The 19247-nt window shown below is 33.6% G+C and overlaps 1 protein-coding gene across 7 annotated transcripts in view; it reads left to right on the plus strand.

Annotated features, from left to right (window-relative positions):
- PPM1B (protein phosphatase, Mg2+/Mn2+ dependent 1B) overlaps positions 1–19247 on the plus strand; it is a 94361-nt gene that overhangs the window by 66143 nt on the left and 8971 nt on the right. For 4 of the 7 annotated variants that reach the window (XM_061432229.1, XM_061432230.1, XM_061432223.1 and 1 more), the window contains 4 exons: positions 4647–4764; positions 8673–8784; positions 9174–9231; positions 17885–18946. In XM_061432229.1, the coding sequence (XP_061288213.1) occupies positions 4647–4764; positions 8673–8784; positions 9174–9231; positions 17885–18190 (594 nt within the window). In that variant the 3' untranslated portion in view covers positions 18191–18946. The other 3 variants (XM_061432226.1, XM_061432227.1, XM_061432228.1) reach the window with 2 other exon arrangements.

The raw sequence follows: 19247 nt of genomic DNA on the forward strand, positions 1-19247 counted from the left end.
GTTTATGCTAACTAATTTCCGGTTACATAGAATGAAAGTGAAAGTGTCAGTCGCTCAGTTGTGTCTGACTCTTTGTGACACATGGACTGTAGTCCACTAGGCTCCTCTGTCTATGGGATTCTCCAGGTAAAGAATACTGGAGTGGGTTGCCATTCTCTTCTCCAGGGGATCTTCCCAACCCAGGGATCAAACCCAGGTCTCCTACATTGCAGGCAGATTCTTTACTGTCTGAGCCACCAGGGAAGCCCGTGGAATAGAATATGTAATAGCCATTTGCATGGCCTTTAATAACTTTATAGATCACATTCATTTTATTCATCCTCATAGTAACCTTCTGAGGGGAACAAAGTAAAAATTTTTATTTCCAATTTGTAAGTAAGGAGAAGCTGTAAGTCAGATATTTGATGAATTTTGAAGCAGAGTCTAGAATTGAAGCTTTCTGAGTTAAGCTTTGCATGTATGTTACCAAAGTTTCCCATTAGATTTGATGAAAAAAATTTTTCCCAAGGGAAACTTTTAAGACCTTCCTTTTCTTTTTTCAGTAATTACAAAATAAAAAAAAATTTAAACAAGATGATATTTGAAGTGAAGTTATTAATCTTTACGTCTCTCCTTGTCAGTCTCATCCCCTTTAGGTAGCCACTGTTTACAGTTATATATCCTTCCAAATAATTCTCTGTGTTTATTCATAAAAATAGAAGTATAAAAGGTAGGGTCATGTATGCATGTTACTTTGCTAGCCCTTTGTTTTTCTTAATCATAAAAGTCAATATTTGTTCAAGTTTTTTAAAAATATAATTTGATTTCCTTTAATCAATCTATGTACCACCTATTAGAAGCTTATTTATTTTAAAGAATGAGATATAATACCTGATAATTGGATTATGTTGAGGGGAAATTAATAACATTTTCAAAAGGCAATATCAATCTAAGTCACTGATAAAACGTGGAAAAATGTACTTCTGTACCCCTTAAAATAGTTGTTTAACCCTAAACTCGGAAGCTTTTTGATTATAGTTTTCAGAAAATGTAATCATAAATAATGCAAAAGTAGACATAGTATTAGAGTGGAGTGTGGCTGGGTTTTTTGAAGTATGGAAGATAAGGATGTAAAAATACAGTATATGTAATGTAGAAATTCCGAAACCTTCTTGGTTGATGGTGTCTGAATATCTCAGTAAGTTTTTTTGTAGTGCTACTTAACCATATTAATATCTAACAGTTATAAGTATTAAGTAGTTAGATCCAAACTTAATGAGTGTACAAATAATATTTAACAAAATAATACATATACATGGAAAAACCTTTATTCCATTCTTTTAAAAACAATAATTGCATAATAGGACATGCTTGCACCTGTTGGATATGGCACAACTTCTCAAGCCTTGGAATCACTGGATAGTGCCACCCTTGGAGGACTTGACTTTAATCTCAGTAACTCCTAGAACCTCCGCTTTGGGAAAAGAGAATGTCATTGAGAGGACTATAGCGCTATCTAATGTTAAAAGTGTGAACTACCTCAAACTAGTTTAGAGTGTTCACAGATACTGAATATTGCTATGTCCTTCCCTCCCTCATTTAGAATATCTCTGAGGACATTTGGCTTCCTGGGGCTTTTTGGTACCGTGTTTAGAACCACAGTTTCAGTATTAGAACATAGGCTCTTTGGAACCAGACAGCTTGGTTTTGAGTTGTGCTCTGCCATTTGGTGCAAAGCATGGGTTTCTTCATTTTATAAAATAGAGATAGTAATAATCTTCTTCATGGAGTTGCTAAGAATATAGCTTTTGGCAAGTGCATGAACAGTATCTGGTTTACAGTCCTCAATAAATTTTAGTTCTGACAATTATGAAATGAAGAGGTAAATTTGTGCAAAGGGAAATACAGATTCAAGAGAAGGGAATGGTGGGAGAATTGAGTGTTTTAGAAAGGAAGTAATGATAGCCTTCATCTTTCTTGGGTAGGTGGAAATTTGGGCTATTCCTTAAAATTGGCTGTTTTGAACACTGTAAATGTAATAACTACAGTGAGTGGCAGATTTTTAAAAATTGATTTAAAGAATTACAACTTTGTAGTATAAGATTCTGTTCACAGACCATTTCATATGCTGTGCTCAGGACTTGATCCAGAATGCTTCAGAAGCATGCAACATTCAACTTTAAAACTAACAGCATCAAATTATTTTCTGATTAATTTTAGATACCCTTACTTATGGCAGGGGCACTGGTTATTTTGATCTGTTGTTCAGTCGCTTAGTCATGTCTGTTCTTTGCAGTTCCATGACCTACAGCACGCCAAGCTTTTGACCCATAACTATCTATTAAAATAGTTCTGATTCCTTTAAGCACTGCTGCTGTGCTGTTGTCATAAAAAATGAAAAGGTGATGAAGTCATCAGTTTTTAAACATCTGGCTGATTGCTGTAGTTGTTCAAGTTGATTTTTGCATATTTCATTTGTGGACTTTACAAAAAAATGTATACTGAATATGCAAGGATGATTTATCTCTAGAAAACTAAAGAGTCATAAAGGAAAGGCTCTTTTTAAATTGCTATATAAATTGCTATATAAAAATTAATGAAGTACACCCATACTTTGTATTTAGGGGAAGATCATCTTTATGTACGGAGAAGGCAATGGCACCCCACTCCAGTACTCTTGCCTGAAAAATCCCAGGGACAGGGGAGCCTGGCGGGCTGCCGTCTGTGGGGTCGCACAGAGTCGGACACGACTGAAGCAACTTAGCAGCAGTAGTAGCGTCTTTATGTAGAAATAGAAATACCATCGTTGAAATGACACATGCTGAGATGTTTATGTAAATTATTTTCTTTAAATATCTCCAGGTACTTAAACTTCTTGAAATTATCTTTTAGTTAATTTTCCAAATAATAGGATGTACGTTTTATAACTTATAAAAATCTAATGGAAATTATATATATATGATAGATTAAGAATGGGTAAACAATGCTCACACTGTTGTTAACAAAATAGAGAGTAGAAGAAACTGGATTTCTAAAAATGTAAGGTGGTAATTCTGTTTATTCATAAAATTGCTTTAAAAAGTCATTGGTATTCATGTGATGCTTGATTCTTGAATATCTATGGTATAAAGAGTTTTCCTGACCTGAATTTACATGGTAAATCCCGATTCCTATGGGATGTATTGCTGTTTGGAATCATAGAGTGTATATGTGGGATATGTGTGTGTATATCTTCATATATATGTGTGTGTGTGTGTGCGATGATATATATATTCATATAGCCAGTGTAGTTTTTTTTTTTTTTGCCACACCACATGGCGTGTGGATCTTAGTTCCCCAACCAGGGATTGAATCCATACCCCCTGCATTGGAAGCACAGAATCTTAACCACTGGACCATCAGGAAGTGCCCGCCAGTGTATACTAGGTCATTATGAAAGTTTTGGTGGGTTTCATTAAGTGATAAAATTCATTTGGGCCAGTTTGGAAATCCTGATTTTTTCCCCCCAGATATTAAGAATTTATATATTCATGATGATTCTATTAAAGCATAAGAATTTGTACAGAGAATTACTATTTTCGAAGTCTTCTTAAGACTCAACTTATACTGCCTTCAAACTTTGCTCCGTTAAGGTTTAGCAGAAGTTTTTCAAGGCCTGCCTGTGTTTGACTGTGTCATGTGGGTCCCCAAAAGGTGGCAAGTCTTAACCAAAGAGTGCTCACCTAGATTCTGGCCATGATGACTGAAAAGAGTAGCATGGGTATGTTGTTGGCTCTCTTCACTTGGGTTGGCAAATCCCACCTCCATTGACTTAATTTTTGAGAGTGGTAAATAGGAAAAAAAAAAAAAGAAGTTAAAAAAAGATCACTATTCTAAGAACAGTTTCATTTGGTTTTAAGAAATTCAGTAAAAGTAATATGCCTTTAAGAAACTGTTTTAACTTTATTGCTTATAGTCTTGTGGTAATAGAGTAGTATATATCCCGTGTTTCCTTTTTGATATAGATCTTTTGTGATGGTGTGATTAAAAAGGCAGCGGTAAAATTTGTCCTTCAATTAGTAGTTTTAGCTGCTCTCTCCAAATCCTGACACTAACTGTCTGATGTCATTTCTTCAAAAGTTATTTCATCTGACTGCAGTGTATCTATTTGATCATTTGATACTATGCCCTTAGAACAGTTTCCAGTTTAACTTTTTTCTCTGCTTGTTTAGTTTAGTGTCTTGGGTATCCTAATAATGCACAGTTTTCATCCATGTCAATTTAGTGAGTTTCAGTAGCATTGCTCCAATGCAGGTTAATTAGCTAGGGGGGAAAAATGCATATTTTCTTTGGAAGGATGCATTTTGGGCTTAAGTCACTTCGGGAATATGCAGTCTTGAGTGGGAAACAGAGTTTTTAGAAGATTTAATATGTATGAAGATACCTTCATTTCTCAAGTAGTGGAATGGACGTAGATAAGAAGAGGTGCATAGATTCAGAAATCATAAAATAATTACCATCTACCCATACCTAAGAGTCCTTGTTTCTTCAGGAAGTGCTTCAAATAGTTCTTTGAAAATGAATGTGTTGAAGGTGTACATTCTGGATGATTAAATAATTGCTTAAAGTAAATAATAGTTGATAGACTGTAGAAGTATAATTTTTATTTTCTTTTTTTTAATATACAGGGAAGTCGAGATAACATGAGTATTGTACTAGTTTGCTTTTCAAATGCTCCCAAGGTCTCAGATGAAGCAATGAGAAAAGACTCAGAGTTGGATAAGTACTTGGAATCACGGGTGGAAGGTAAGAAAGATGCTTTTTTTTTTTTTTTTAAGAAGAAGCAAAAGTATTATTCCTTGTTTGTCAAATCTTTTAAAACTTCCTATAGATTTTGGACTAAAAATCCATTATTCAGGAATGAGAAAGGGGAAAACTAGTCTCCTTAACGTCAACATAATTTGCTAATTGTTTGGGTTTATATCTGTTGTTTACATATGTTCCACCTATTCTTTTCCCTTTTTTCTTCCCTTTTGGGTTAATCAGTATTTTCTATTTGAGTTAATCCCTGCATTTGCTCATTAGTTATACATTCTTTGAAATATTCATTTAGTGGTTACCTTGATAGAGAATACATTTTAGAGTCTATGGCAGGATCTCTGGTTTAATACTTTAGTTTTATATGTGCTACTTTTCCATTATAAAATTATTTTATATGAAGTTACACATGTCGGTCTTATTTATTTTGCCTCAATGTCATTCTTACAAAGTTCTTTCCTCAATTCAGGGTTACATTTTTTTTTTTAACAAAATACAAAATTTTATTTTATATTTTTTAAACTATTTTATATTGGAGTAAAGTTGATTAACAATATTGTGATAGTTTCAGATACACAGCAGAGTGATTCACTTATACATGTATCTATTCTTTTTCAATTCTTTTCCCATTTTAAGTTGTTATATAATATTGAGTAGCAGGTTCAGGGTTACATATTGACCTATATTTTTTCCTAACACCTTATGGCTTGATCATTATTACTTTTCAATAGTAAATTTGAATGATATAATGATTATGGTGTGGTCAGCTTGTTGAATTTGGCCTATTTATGAGTCATGTTTTAGATGTATAGTAGCTATAGTAATTGGTAAAAGTTTTGAAATGCAAAGATTGGTGATTTCCAATGTGTAATTACCAAAAGAAAACTACATTCTTTTGCAGATTTGGTGGCGAGGGACTGATTCATCTTTTCTAGCTTTACAGTTGTCTGCACATCCTAAACATTTTTTTGTTGTTGGTCTGCAATTTCTTCAACCCTGAACTGTCAGTGAAGTTGTGTTTTCAGCGAAACGGAGAGATAAGGAACCTGTGAAAACACTTGGAAGACCATGTTGGAAGCATTCATTCCTGTTGATAATGTCATAATTATGAAGAGGAGCTGTTTATAGGAGTTTTTAGTAACATACATTTTCTGAAAGGTCGAGTGTATTGGGGTGGGAGGTTGCTGGCTCAAATTTGTCAGAAGACGAGGAAGAGTTTCTTATTGTCCAATTTCCTTGTTGACAAAAAAGAAGCTAGATAGTTTTCATTTGGGGAAGAACTCTAAAATTTGGTCAATTACATGTTATATGATCTTGACCAACTTGCCTAATCTCTCTTAAGGCTCCAGTTTGTTTATTGTGAACTAAAGGTAAAAACACCAACCATACAGTTTGTTTTAAATAAATGAGATAACTTTGTTAAGTACTTGGTGATGTGCCTAGCACACAAGTCTGCAGCAAACTGTAGCTTTTATTAACTCTTCTGTAACAGCTAAATTTTAATTTCTTAAATGTGTGGTCAGTTCAGCTCAATGTGGGTTGTTAAAATTTAATATTAATTTTATTTTGTATGATTTTAAACTATCCAAAAGATACGTTATATGGCAGATATAACAAATATGTATTAATATGATGTGATCTTGGGGCCTGTGGTACACACTTGATTATAATCACTCAATTAAAAAGCTCTTTAAAATCCTTGAAAAAGCAGCCACTACAGATCAATATGCCTTGGTACCTAACTTCTTTTTTAGAAGCAGTTGTTCTTCAAGAGCACTGTATTTCTGTTAGGGTTTAAAGTCATGTAATCTGATATTAGAATTTTGAGGTGAAAGCGTTCTGGTATATTGGCAAGTCTGTGTATGTGTTTTTATTGGGTGTGCAGAGGAGAGGTATAATGTTAAATAGTCTTTAACCTAAATTGATTAGATATCTGGTGAATGCCTTCTGTATGTATTCATTACTTTAGCAGTCCTTGAGCATGTGAGTCACTGGGAAGGTAGCAGAAAACAAAGCAAATGTGTTCCTGATCTCATGGAGTTTATAATCTAGTGGAGACCAGTATGTGTGTGTGTGTATTTTTTTAATAGAAGAAAACAGAACAGTAGGCAGACAGTAGCAAGGAATATTGGTTAGGAAGGTCTTTTTGAGGAAAAACATTTAAGCAGATGACTGTATATGGGAAAGAGTGGCTATTTGGGGAAAGAACATTCCAGCAAAGGGAGCAATAAGAACTGAGGAGTGAATGTGCTTAGAGTGTATGGCTGGACTAGAAAGAGCTGGTAGAAAAGTGAAAGACTAGGAGAAATTGCTAACGAGCAGATCACTTACTACTCTGCAGACACAAATGAGGACTTTGGACTTTATTTAAATAGTGTTGGGAAGTCATGGAAGATGTTGAGTGCAAGAGTAACATGATCTGACTTTTTAAAGGACCTCTCTCTGTTGCTCTGTGAAGAAGAGATTGTAAAGAGAGACAGGAGAGAGGAAGCCAAGAGACCAGTTAGAAATCATGCGTTGAAGCAGGTGACAGGTGGTGGGGGAGGATTGGATTGCAGAGGTACCAGTGGTATGTGAAAGTTGGTTGGTGAAGTGCTAGACTGCAGTGGGTTTGGGTTAGGGGAGATTGTCCCTCATGCCACATATAACAATGTCTGGAGACAGATTTGGTCTCATAAAAGAGAGGGTGCCACTGACATCCAGTGAGTGAGGCCAGAATGTTCCTTAACATTCTGCAGTGCACAGGACAACCTTCACAGCAAAAAATTGTCTAAAACATCTGTAGTGCTGAAGTTGAGAATTCTTGGACTATAGAGATAGAGTGTAAGGTAGAAAAACACAGTCCTGCCTTCATGAAGTTTACAGTCTGTAATCTAGTAAATATCATGTATAGTGGGAGTATCTAGCAACACTCCTATCCAGGCATGGGTCAGAGAAGGATCTGAGAAAGTTACACATGAGGTTGAAACATGAAGGTGAATACACTTTAACCATACAAAAGTGTTAGTTGAATAGGTTTAAAAAGTGTTTCAGGCCAATTGGCAATATAGCTAGGGGTCGGGGCAGAGTTGAATAGGAGCAGAGTTGAATAAAAAGTTAAGGTCATGGTCCTTGTGAGGGATGCATGGTAAACCGTTTGGATTTAGCCTCTTGAGGGCTGCTTAGGACACTGCTTTGTTGCTGATTTAAAAGTAAGTTTGCCGTTGTCTGATTTTTCAAGAAGTTTATTGTCTTGATACTGGCCAGATAAATCATGCCTTAAGAATCTGTTTTCTGGAAATTGTAAATATAAATGAAACATATAAATGTTTTATTTTGTTAGAGTATTAGCAAATTCTGAGATTTATTTTCCTTTTTTGTTTTAAATAAATTGTACCTGGTGAAAATAATAAAGCAATGGATTCATAAAGGCAAAAATAAATAGATTATAGAACATACTGTTTAGACAAAAACCTATAAAGCAAATTTTAATCTTCCCTTATAATCCTTATCCTTCCATTGCTTTTCTTTTCCTGTAATTATAGCATATAATATATGCTATATTATATTTATATATAATATATATATATATAAATATATATATATAATGTGTTTTCATATAAAAAAATGTGTTTCCATGTGGCTGTGCCTTGTTCATAGGGATCATTGTAGTGATTATAAGCCATTTCACTCAGTGGCTATTCTGAAGTTTTCTTAATTGTTCCTTTATTGGACATTTAATGTTCTAGTTTTTGCTTTTATGAATAATGCTAGAATGAGTATATATATGCAAGTAACTTTTTATCTTACCTTTTTTTGTTCCTTGTGTGATAGTATTGCTAAGTAGTACCTCTTGTTTCACTTTGTGAATTCTGAGTTATCACATTAATTCAGGAACTCTTCTTAAAAACCTGCAGAAATTATGGAGAAGTCTGGTGAGGAAGGGATGCCTGATCTTGCCCACGTCATGCGCATCTTGTCTGCAGAAAATATCCCAAATTTGCCTCCTGGGGGAGGTCTTGCTGGCAAGTAAGTAGAACAAAAAGAACTAATTTTGACTTCATTTATAATTAGTAATTAAATAATTTGGGGTTAGAAGTACATCAATTATCTAAAGATGAAATGGGTTGACAGTTCTTATACTAGAAAAGAACATTTAAATTTCATCCAAAAGATTTTCTTTTTAAGACATTATTTATTATATTCTTTGGGGCTGAGGATCCTTCTTCCCTTAGTAAATGAGAACAGATGGATTGTGCAGGATCAAATTCTGAGTGAAATGCAGAAACTGTTCTTGGCAGGTATTTATTGGGACAGTTAATTTTTGACTGTAGTCAAGATATATGAAGTATTATTTTAAATATGCAGAAGCTTAGTAACTATGTAATTTAATAAAACTAAAGCATAATTTTTTTTAGGCGCCATGTTATTGAAGCTGTTTATAGTAGGCTGAATCCACATAGAGAAAGTGATGGGGTAAGTTTTGTTTTATTTCTTAAGTATTTTAAATAATCTTATTATATAAACAGTGGCTATAAATATACATATACACAATGACTGCTTTTCATTTTAAAGAGTCAGTTAAAGTTTAAGGAGATGTATTGAAGTGGAAGATAGAGCTAAAGTTCTGTTTTGTAGATAGGTCTGTTGTCATTTAATGGGCATCAAATACCTTTTTGTGTGGGCTGTACTTATTTCTTCCCTGTGTGTCTTGCCTTTCCTTCTCCTTCTCCCTTAAATCTTAATTTTGAGGCAAACAAAGAATGTGCTTTTAAATGTGTCCATTTCTCCTCCAGCAGGCTGCTGCAATCACTGGAAGTTAGTGATCGTGATCAGACTAGACCTTTCAGACTCTTATTTTATAGACTAGACCTTTCAGTGCCTCTTTTGTGCCCAGTTGAACACCTGAGAATAATTGCATTCTAGCCTTCTTGTTGTGCTCTGGGTATACATGTTGAACTGGGATGACCATTTTTTGTTGTACTCTACTGTGCTTCATCAGAGCAAAACTCTTTGTCCCTTTGCCTTCCTTAGAAATACTGATCAACTGCTCCTCTGTAGGTTTTTAATTTTATTTTAATACTAGTACTAGGAGGCCAAACAGTAGCCTTTAAAAAAAAAAAAAAAAAAAACTGCCCTAAATTTCAAAGTTAGTAATTCAAATAACTGTCTTCTCATAGAGTTTTCAAGTTTTTGGACATCTAAAACTGAACAATTTAATTTTAACATGTATGCTTCAAAGATTTAGGAGAGCCAAACTTAGTACTAAAACTTATTGAGAGGAAATAGCCTCTATGCTCCAGCTCCTCTTGGCAGGTCTTGAGAGACCACTATTGGCCACTCGTAGTAATTATGTGTCAGTTTAATTGCATTGTTTTCCAGGCTTCATTATTGCACAGCAGTATCATATAATTTGTTTTTTTCTTAGCAATAAAAGTTACATTGACTAAAAGGGAAATTTTTACAACTAATGCATTTTAGTTACCTGAATAAAATTATACTATATATTGCTAATAACAGAATTTATACCTGGGTTTAGAGCAGTGATTCTGAGACTTTCTTTTGTGTCAGGTACCTCTAAAGTATTCAGAATTGTGTCCAAAGCTGTGGAAATTAATTTAAGAATAAAGATAATGTCATTTGATGCATTTAGACAACTCCAAACCAAACAAGTGAGGATAGGATGTCAAGAAAGATGGTAGTAGTTGGGAGGTAAAGAGAGCCTTACCTCTTCAGCTAGATTATAGGTTCCACGTAGCAGCCACTACCAAGGTTGGAGGAACTAAGCCCTCAAGTAGTTACTGATTCATTATTAGCCACATAATTACTTTGTTCCCTCACATGTTTGAAAATGCAGCCCCAGTGTGTAATCTGAAAAATTATTTCATAATATACTTGCTAGGTTTCTTAGTCTCTCAAGAAAGTTCGCAGCTTTTATTCCAAACAAAAAAGTTTATAACCCAGAATTTCTGTTAAACGTACACCAAGGATGAACAACAACAACGGAAGGATGAATTTTAAACTTTCTTTAAAAGTAGAAAATATGTATTATACATAGTAGCTATGTAAGCAGTGAATAAATAGGCAACAGAACCATGAAACTGAGGAGAGCTGCTCTGGATATAAAACTGGCCTTAAAGATGATTATTTGAATTGAAATTGAAAGTGTTAGTTGCCCAGTCATGTCCAACTCTTTCCAAGCGCATGGACTGCAGCCCACCAGTCTCTGTCCATGGAATTCTCCAGGCAAGAATACTAGGGTGGGTGGCCATTCCCTTCTCCAGAGGATCTTTCCAACCCAGGGATTAAACCCAGATCTGCCACATTGCAGGCAGATTCTTTACTGTCTGAGCCACCAGGGAAGCCCTGGTGATTATTATATGATTATAAATCAAGGAAATGTATAGTTAATCACCTTTATATATAAACACTGATGATCCACCATGTAATGAATTGATGGGGGAGGAGATTATGAAACAAAAGGCAAGGTTCCCCATCCCTGCTTTGAATGCAGCTGGCAGTGTTGATACAAGCAGAGAAGTTAAGTAATAAAAAGGTTTCACGTCATTTACCAAAGAACAAAAAGAAACGCAAAATGTAGACTGATTGCCATGTGAATTGTAGAGTGATTGCTTGGACAGTCAGATTTTCAGAGATAAGATTAGATTTGAAGAATGGTTTGAATGGCAGAAATTAAAAGAAGATTATAGTTAATGTGGATTGGGAGAGGCAAGAACAAAGTTTAAGCTATCTTTGAAAGAGCGGATGTCATTTTGGCTAGAGCAGGAAACTGCTATGGTGAAAAATAAGAATTCAAAATGCCAGAAGTATTTTTGAAGAGATTGGAGACACCTTTGACTTTATATTTCAGAGTGAGGAGCCACTGCGTGTTTACGGTGTGAGAATGGCAGACTCAAAGGAGTACCTGGCATTCTCATTTGTTAGAGACATATGCAGTGTTAGGTGGAAAACATGCTAGGGGTCAAGTAGTTGTGCATGACCACAGAGACACTTAAGTGTAAGCTCATTAGTAGGTAGATGTGTGAATTAGAGAAACTTCCTGTTTACTATAAAAACAGAATCCTATGTTAGGAAACATTACTTTACCCTTTCAGAATAATCACAACCTTAGAAAAATGTTGAACCATAATCAAAAGTAGAAGTATACTAAAAAATACAAAAGAAACAGAAAACTGAAGAAATGATAATGTTTGATTAAATTCTTAGGCCTTAACTTGAAGCACAGAAGTGCTCTATGAATGCTTCTCAGCTTGGTCAGATCTGTGCCAAGTGGAAGTTGCTGCCAGGAAGTACAGAGTGGCAGGGGCTGATACAGTTAACTTGCAGAATGGGCAAGACAGGAGGGTGCTAGAAAGACAGAAGAGGAGACAGTTGTATGGGAAGGAGGGGAGCTCATTTAAAAAATATTTTTTAAATAAAAATAATTATTCATTCAGATATTTAAAAATACAAATGCTAGTCACAGTAAATCAAAGATTATTTAGAATCCTAAAACATCTGCTTTATATCAAAGAGAATAGAATTGTTCTGCTATAAATGCTTACCAGCAGTACCAGAAATGGGTATTCATTCACTTTTCTTATATTAAAAAAAGTCTTTTGGTTAATAAAAGTATTTTTAAAAAACCTGAGTTGAATATAAGTCAGAATATATTTAAAATATATTCAGGAAAGTCATTATTTAGGGGAATTTTAAAGTGTTTTACTTAACTTTTTTTTTCTGTTCAACTTTCTGGAATATGTTCAGTTTTCTTAATGTAAGCAATATTGATGCTTTCCCAGCTTGAAAATCAGTATCTGGAAAAGAATCAAGCTTGAAATTTTAATAAAGGGGTGTGTGAATCCTCCAAAAGTTTTTGCAGATATATTTATGTGTGTGCATAAATACTATTTAATGATTAGAGTATGTGTGATTTTCATTAGTTCCTCCAAGGAGTCTGTGACCCCCAAAAGAATAATAACCTAGGGGACCAGAAAAAGTAAAAAATTACATTTTGCTCTAAGTTATTGTTATATTACGTAGGGCTCTGTGATAACCCCCACTCTTTCTTCTTTTAAAATGCTAGTTTGTTTTTAATTCAAGTATAGTTGATTTACAGAGTTGTGTTAAAGTGTACAGCACAGTGATACACAGTTTTCAGTTTTTTCAGGTTCTTTTTCATTACAGGTTATTATAAGATATTGAATATAGTTCTCTGTGCTCTACAGTAGGTCCTTGTTGTTTATCTAAAAAATGCTAGTCTAGTTTTATAACTCTAATTTAAATTCTTTTGAGATCTGGGACTTCGTTCAATTTGTTTATGGCTGTTCCCCAGCTCCTTTAGCAGTGTCTGGTATATGTTGAGAGCTCAGTAAATATTAGTTAAATAAGGAACATTTCTGTTTCTTTCTCTATAGTTGTATGCTAAGATTATTTTTAAGTCATATATTTTAAAAACTAATTTGAGGTTGCTCATGAGTAAGAAAGTTTATTATTTGAGCTTTATATTTTTCACGCCAAAAGGTTAAGTTCTTCCCTCAAAGGAGACTTAAAATACTTTTGAATTATTATACCAGTGATCAGATAGCTATATAAGTTGATGATTCTTAGGAACTTGTATTTTCCCAACTCCTACTTGTGCTAAGCCATATCTGCATAACTGTATCTACATACTATGTAGGTAACTCAGCATCCTTACTTTACAGAGAAGACTAAGAATTGGTGCAAAGGAGTAGCTTGCCCAGGCTGCAGAGCTAGATGAATTGAGTAGCTAGAATTGGAGCGTAAGTCAGAGTGCCTCCATCTGTTCCTTTTATACCTTTCCATGCAGCCTCTCTGATATTTAGAGGTTACATATGTGTCTATACCCCACCTCTCTCATGTAAGAAAAATCATTTCCAATTCTCATGTTTAGTTGTCTTAAAATATTCCATTTTTGATGAATAGTTTATAAACTTGTTGAGATTAAGCAGTCAAGCCCAGTATCTTATTAGTTATTTTTCATTTAAATACACACTTTTATTCTAATTTAAAAAATTTAAGGTATTTGGATTTTGAGAATGGAAGGAAAGAAAACTAAAGCCCCCCAAAATCTTCCTTTTCTGTTTTCACATTACTAAATTTTATAGACAAATCTTTTTAATTTTATTTCAAATAGATCAATTATATTTTTATATCACAGTTTTAGGACTTTGTGAATACTGTTTTTTTAATAAATTGTTTCTCATTTACTTTTTCACTTGTCAAAGCATTTTTTATGGGGAAGATCTACCTACACTGTTTGAAAACACAGTAACTTTAGTCACTTTTTTAAGGTGTCATTTGACATACTCCTCATAGCTTTGGTCTTTACCATTTTAAGTGACTCTTTAAAATTATTTCAGATTGACTGAAGTTTACACGATACTTGGAGATGATATATGATTTATTAGATTCTTTATTAGTCACTCTTAATTGTATCTCATGAAGTCATATTTGAGAATCTTCTTAAGATTATTTTTACCTGACAAGCAGGGATGAGGACTCCAAAAAAAAGAAAAAACCACACAGTAAATATCTGTACTAGCATTCCTTAAGTTTTCTCCACTATTGGAAGAGTTTCACTTATGGCGACTATGTTTTTAAAAAATTGCTGCAGATGAATTTTAGCTAATTAAATTCTATTTTTAAAATGTGCTTAGATTTCCCTACCCACCTTTTGCTGTCTTTTTTGATTTATCTATTTATCTGGGTCTTATTTCGTGTAAGGCAGTGTTTTCATAATGGGAAATTTGATTCTCAAGCTGAGTTAGTCTAGGTGACAGTAAAACCTTAAAAACAGAATCTGAGGGAAGAGTCCTAAATCCCCATGTCTGTAATTGTCTTAAATTTATTTTGCAGACTAATTTAAACTGTCCCATCTAATATGATTTTTTTGTCCTGTAATTTCATTAATTTTTCTATTATAAGAAAATACATTATAGACTTCAATATGAAATAATTTGTGGTCCAACTCAACAATAATTTTAATTATTTATTTAGTAAGCATCTATTTACATGAGGCGCTTTACTCTGCAAAACTGTTACTGTAATGTAGTCAGAAGAACATTCAGAGGGACATTGATGTTGATTACACTTGTAGACAAATCTGAGCTCTGTCACTTCCTAGCATTGTCATCCTGACAAATAACTTAAATCTCTCTGTGCCTTAGTTTCTTCGCTTATAAAAACTAGAGTTACAGTATCTATTATAATAGAGTACCTACAAGGATTAAATGAAATTATGTATATTAAGTTCTTAGCACAAGCATTAATTTTTCATCCCTAGGTGGTTGGGAGGATACAGAAAGGAATAGAAATTATCTTTGTCTAAAAGATTTTATAGTGCAACTGGAGAGACTTGTCAACAGTTGCAAGGTGAAATGAATTGCTCTGATAGAGGTGTAAACCTGAGGTACCTTTTGTGTGAGTTCAGGTAAAGAAGGTGCAGCTAAACAATAGATTCATTTTCTGATATTAATGAAAATCCATGACTGTTGTATAACAGTATTTTGAAACATCAGATGAAATAGAGAGGTTTCACCTATCTATGTCTAGCACAATAGGAAAATGTAATTTGCTATAATATAGAATGACTTAAATGTGGTCATTAACTCAAATTCTTTTCAATTGGCTATTGTAAATCCATTCCTATTGAATTTAGAGTTTGGGTTTTAGTGTGCTTTTTATAAAGCAACTACTTCTCTCTCCCCAGCTACCACTACTGTAGCCCTTCACAGAAATGTAGATGATTACTGTGATGATCTAGATGTCAGATGGAGTGTGAGATACATCCACGTATAACAGCTTTGATCCAACCTTATCAATCAGCTCAGGGAAGTAAGACGGTTTATCAGTCGTTCTCAACCTTTGCTGTGTATCAGAATCACCTTTCAGGCTTTAAGAAAATCATCCCAGCTCACTGAATCTGAATACCATGGCTTGGAGTTTGGCATCTGTATAATTTTAGAAACTCTACAGGTGATTCTAATGTGAAACCAGGGTTGAGTTCTCTATTGTCCACTTGATTTTGTTTCAGTGTCCAAGGGAGCTGTCAAAGGTAGTTGTTGGTTTGAGGGCTTTTTATTTGGAGGGCAGAGAGGAGTCTTATACCTTCCATTAAAAGTTCTTTGTGATACACTCTCAAATAGAAAATTTCCTTTTGGAAGACCTGATTAAAAATTGATAAGGTTTATGATCAGCAAGCATTTAACTCATTGTTCCATCTTAACCTTTCCTGAATGGATTCAAATTAGAAACTGTATTTAGGGAAATAATGTTTATTTAGTACGGAAAGAAAGGTAAATGGGGGGAGAAAAATCTTAAGAGACCATATTTTATTATGTTCTCTCCACACACTAAATTTTGCAAATTAAAAAAAAAAAAGTTATTTTGATAGTTAATATGCTTGATGTAGAAAATTGGAGTAGTCAAAGCATCTGAAACTTCATCACCCATTATTATCATTTCTATATAGCTGTGTTTCCTTTCTTCCTAGGCATTTTACATGTAATATCCTAAAGAATATGGGCACATATATGCCTACACATAAAACATATGCTGTACACAGTATTATCTCTTGCTTTTACACTTAAAAAAAATACTCAAGTGCTCTCATGTTTCTAATAATAAGCATTGCCATTTACTATATGGCTATAGTCATATTACCTTTGTTGTAGAATTACGGAGTAACAACCTCCAAAGATGGTTAAGAGTTTGTATCAGATCTATATCAGTAGCCTTTTTGTATTTTATTTTCCCAACATTTTATGGTGAAAACTTCCAAACGTATAGAAAAATTGAAATGGTCATAGTGGACATCTTCATTTTACCATATTTGCTCTCTTTGCTCTATGTGTACATTCCTGGCCTTTTTTTTTTTTTTAAACTGACTGAACTTTTGACAGCAAAGCGCTGATAAAATATTTTACCTCTAAATATTTTGGCACACAGCTCTTGAGAATGAGGACATTTGTTTACATAATCATAATTACTGTATTATTATACCTAAGAAAATTGGTAATAAATTTAATATCATCTAATATAAAGTCCACATATTCTCAGTTGTCCATAGAAAGACTGTTAAAATTGTTACATGGTCTAGTCCAGTTGTTACCGGTCAAGCATGTTAAGCAAGCCTTTAACTAAGCTCCCAGTTTGTTTTTACCCTTAACACTGAAAATAAGTCTAAGCCAGCTTTTAATAGGATGTCCTACATTCTGGATCATATGATAGTTTCCTTGTGGTGTTTTTTCACATAATTCTGTGTTCCCTGTTTTCTTATTATATTGGGAATTAGCTTAATTAAACATTTTTTGGCAAGATCACAAGACATAGCTTTGTCCTCCCTAGCACATCATGTCAGGAGGCACATATAAAGTTGAGTTGTATCTGTCAGCGTATCAGTATGATCAGCTTAGATATTAGAGTTTGTTCTGCAAACAAGGTTAAGTAGCTACTATAGGAGAAATCTGTCAGTTTTACAAAATTCGGTAAAATATAAAAAAAATTGAGTAGTTTAATATTCATATTTTATTATAATGTTTAAAATGATTTTAATCTAGAGATTTTTAGTAAAATATTTGACGACAAAAAATAAGTAAAATTTTTATCCACAGAAATTTTACAATTCCCCCAAATTTAGTTTATATAATACTGCATTTTGTTTCTCTTCTCCTTCCTGTCATTCAGCAGAAATGAAGAAACTAATGTTCTAATGGCCTGCTTTCTGTCCTTTCCTATTGCTTTAAACACTAATTTCCTTTAGTTACTAAATAATTATAGCCTGTTATTTTCTTTTGAAGTCAGTTGCTTTTAGGAGATGCTGTGTTGCTGTTGAATTTTGCTAGCAAGTAAATTTCAGATTACATTTATCAATGTAAAATAAGACGTTAATAGTTCATGATGCTCATTTGCTAAAAATAACTAGAGGTATTTCGATTGGAAATTTTTGTTAATTGACACAGTAACACTTGATTCTTAATGAAATGTTCTCATGCTTAGACTATATTACTCATGGTAGAGAAATGAGTGTTTTGCTGTGATATGTTGTGAAATACGTGTGATATCCTAGTTTGTCTACTGACACTGGGGTCTTGAATCTTAAAAAAAGGCCTCCGATGAAGCAGAGGAAAGTGGATCACAGGGGAAATTGGTGGAAGCTCTCAGGCAAATGAGAATTAATCATAGGGGAAACTACCGACAACTTCTGGAGGAGATGCTGACTAGTTACAGGCTAGCTAAAGTAGAGGGCGAAGAAAATCCTGCTGAACAAGCTGCTACAGCTGCTTCTTCGAACAGTGATGCTGGAAACACAGTGGCAATGCAGGAAAGCCATACTGAATCAAAAAGCGATCTTGCTGAATTAGACAGCTGTACCGAAGATGCAGGGACAAAGATGAGTGGTGAAAAGTTATGACTTTACTTTGTGGTAATACTTTTGTGATCTTTGATTTGATGGTTTTTTTCTTAGGAAGTATAATGTATGCATTTATATAACCATTTTGTTATTTGAAATCTTGGTAAACTAGTTTTATTATATTCATATATTATAGCCTTGTTTTTTAAGAAGGCCTTTGCATACATCTTTATCAGATAGTTTAAAATTGGCTATATTCTAGTACTTTGAATTTAATAAAATTACATGTCATTTCATATTGTATGCCAGAAATGAGGCTACCAGTTACTAAAGTCAGTAGTTAAATTCATACTAGGAAAGGATTAGAAATTACCGATTAGCAAGATTACTTTATATTGTGGAAAAAATTGTTAATGTAGAATTATACTGCTTCACATATTAGTACGTTCATAGTTAGCTTTGTAATGAATTTGTGTTTTCTTTAGTAATTTTAGTTCTTCAGAGAATGGCAGATGCTGTCCTGTAATTTCTTTTTTCAAGGATGATAATTTGTGTGTTCTTGGAATTGTTTATATTTTGCCTCTCTGTAGTTTTATTTTTCAGTAGTTCTGAGATTCCAGATGTGTGGTTATTTTTCCTTTTTCTGTATCCTTTATGAAACATCATTTTTGAAAAACCTATGTATTATTCATCCAGCTTTGGTTTGTATATTCTGTATAGCCTAACTACATACATCCAAATGTATGTCAACCAAGTGTTTAGAATGAAATTATAAATGTTTAAGTCCAAATAAAGCATGTGATGTGGAATAACCTATGCATGTTGTACTTATTTTTAATTTTTTTAAAAAACAACCAGGTTTGGTATATTGGAAAAATAATTTGAATTTCATTTGTATCTATATAAAACTTAGAAAACTTTTGGTTTGGTGCATTTTTCATTAATTAAAAAAATTTTGAGAAGTCTAGGTTACTCACAGTAAATCTGTTCTGTTTCTTAACCCCCTTGTGACACAAAATATTAATCTTTGGACAGTATGAACACATGTAAACATGTCAGAAGGTTGTCATGATGAGCTTTTTAAAGATTGCAAGACTGAGTTTTGCTAGAAGTGTTC

This window comes from Bos javanicus, chromosome 11 (genome assembly GCF_032452875.1).
Source record: "Bos javanicus breed banteng chromosome 11, ARS-OSU_banteng_1.0, whole genome shotgun sequence".
In the NCBI taxonomy this organism is placed as follows: Eukaryota; Metazoa; Chordata; class Mammalia; order Artiodactyla; family Bovidae; genus Bos; species Bos javanicus.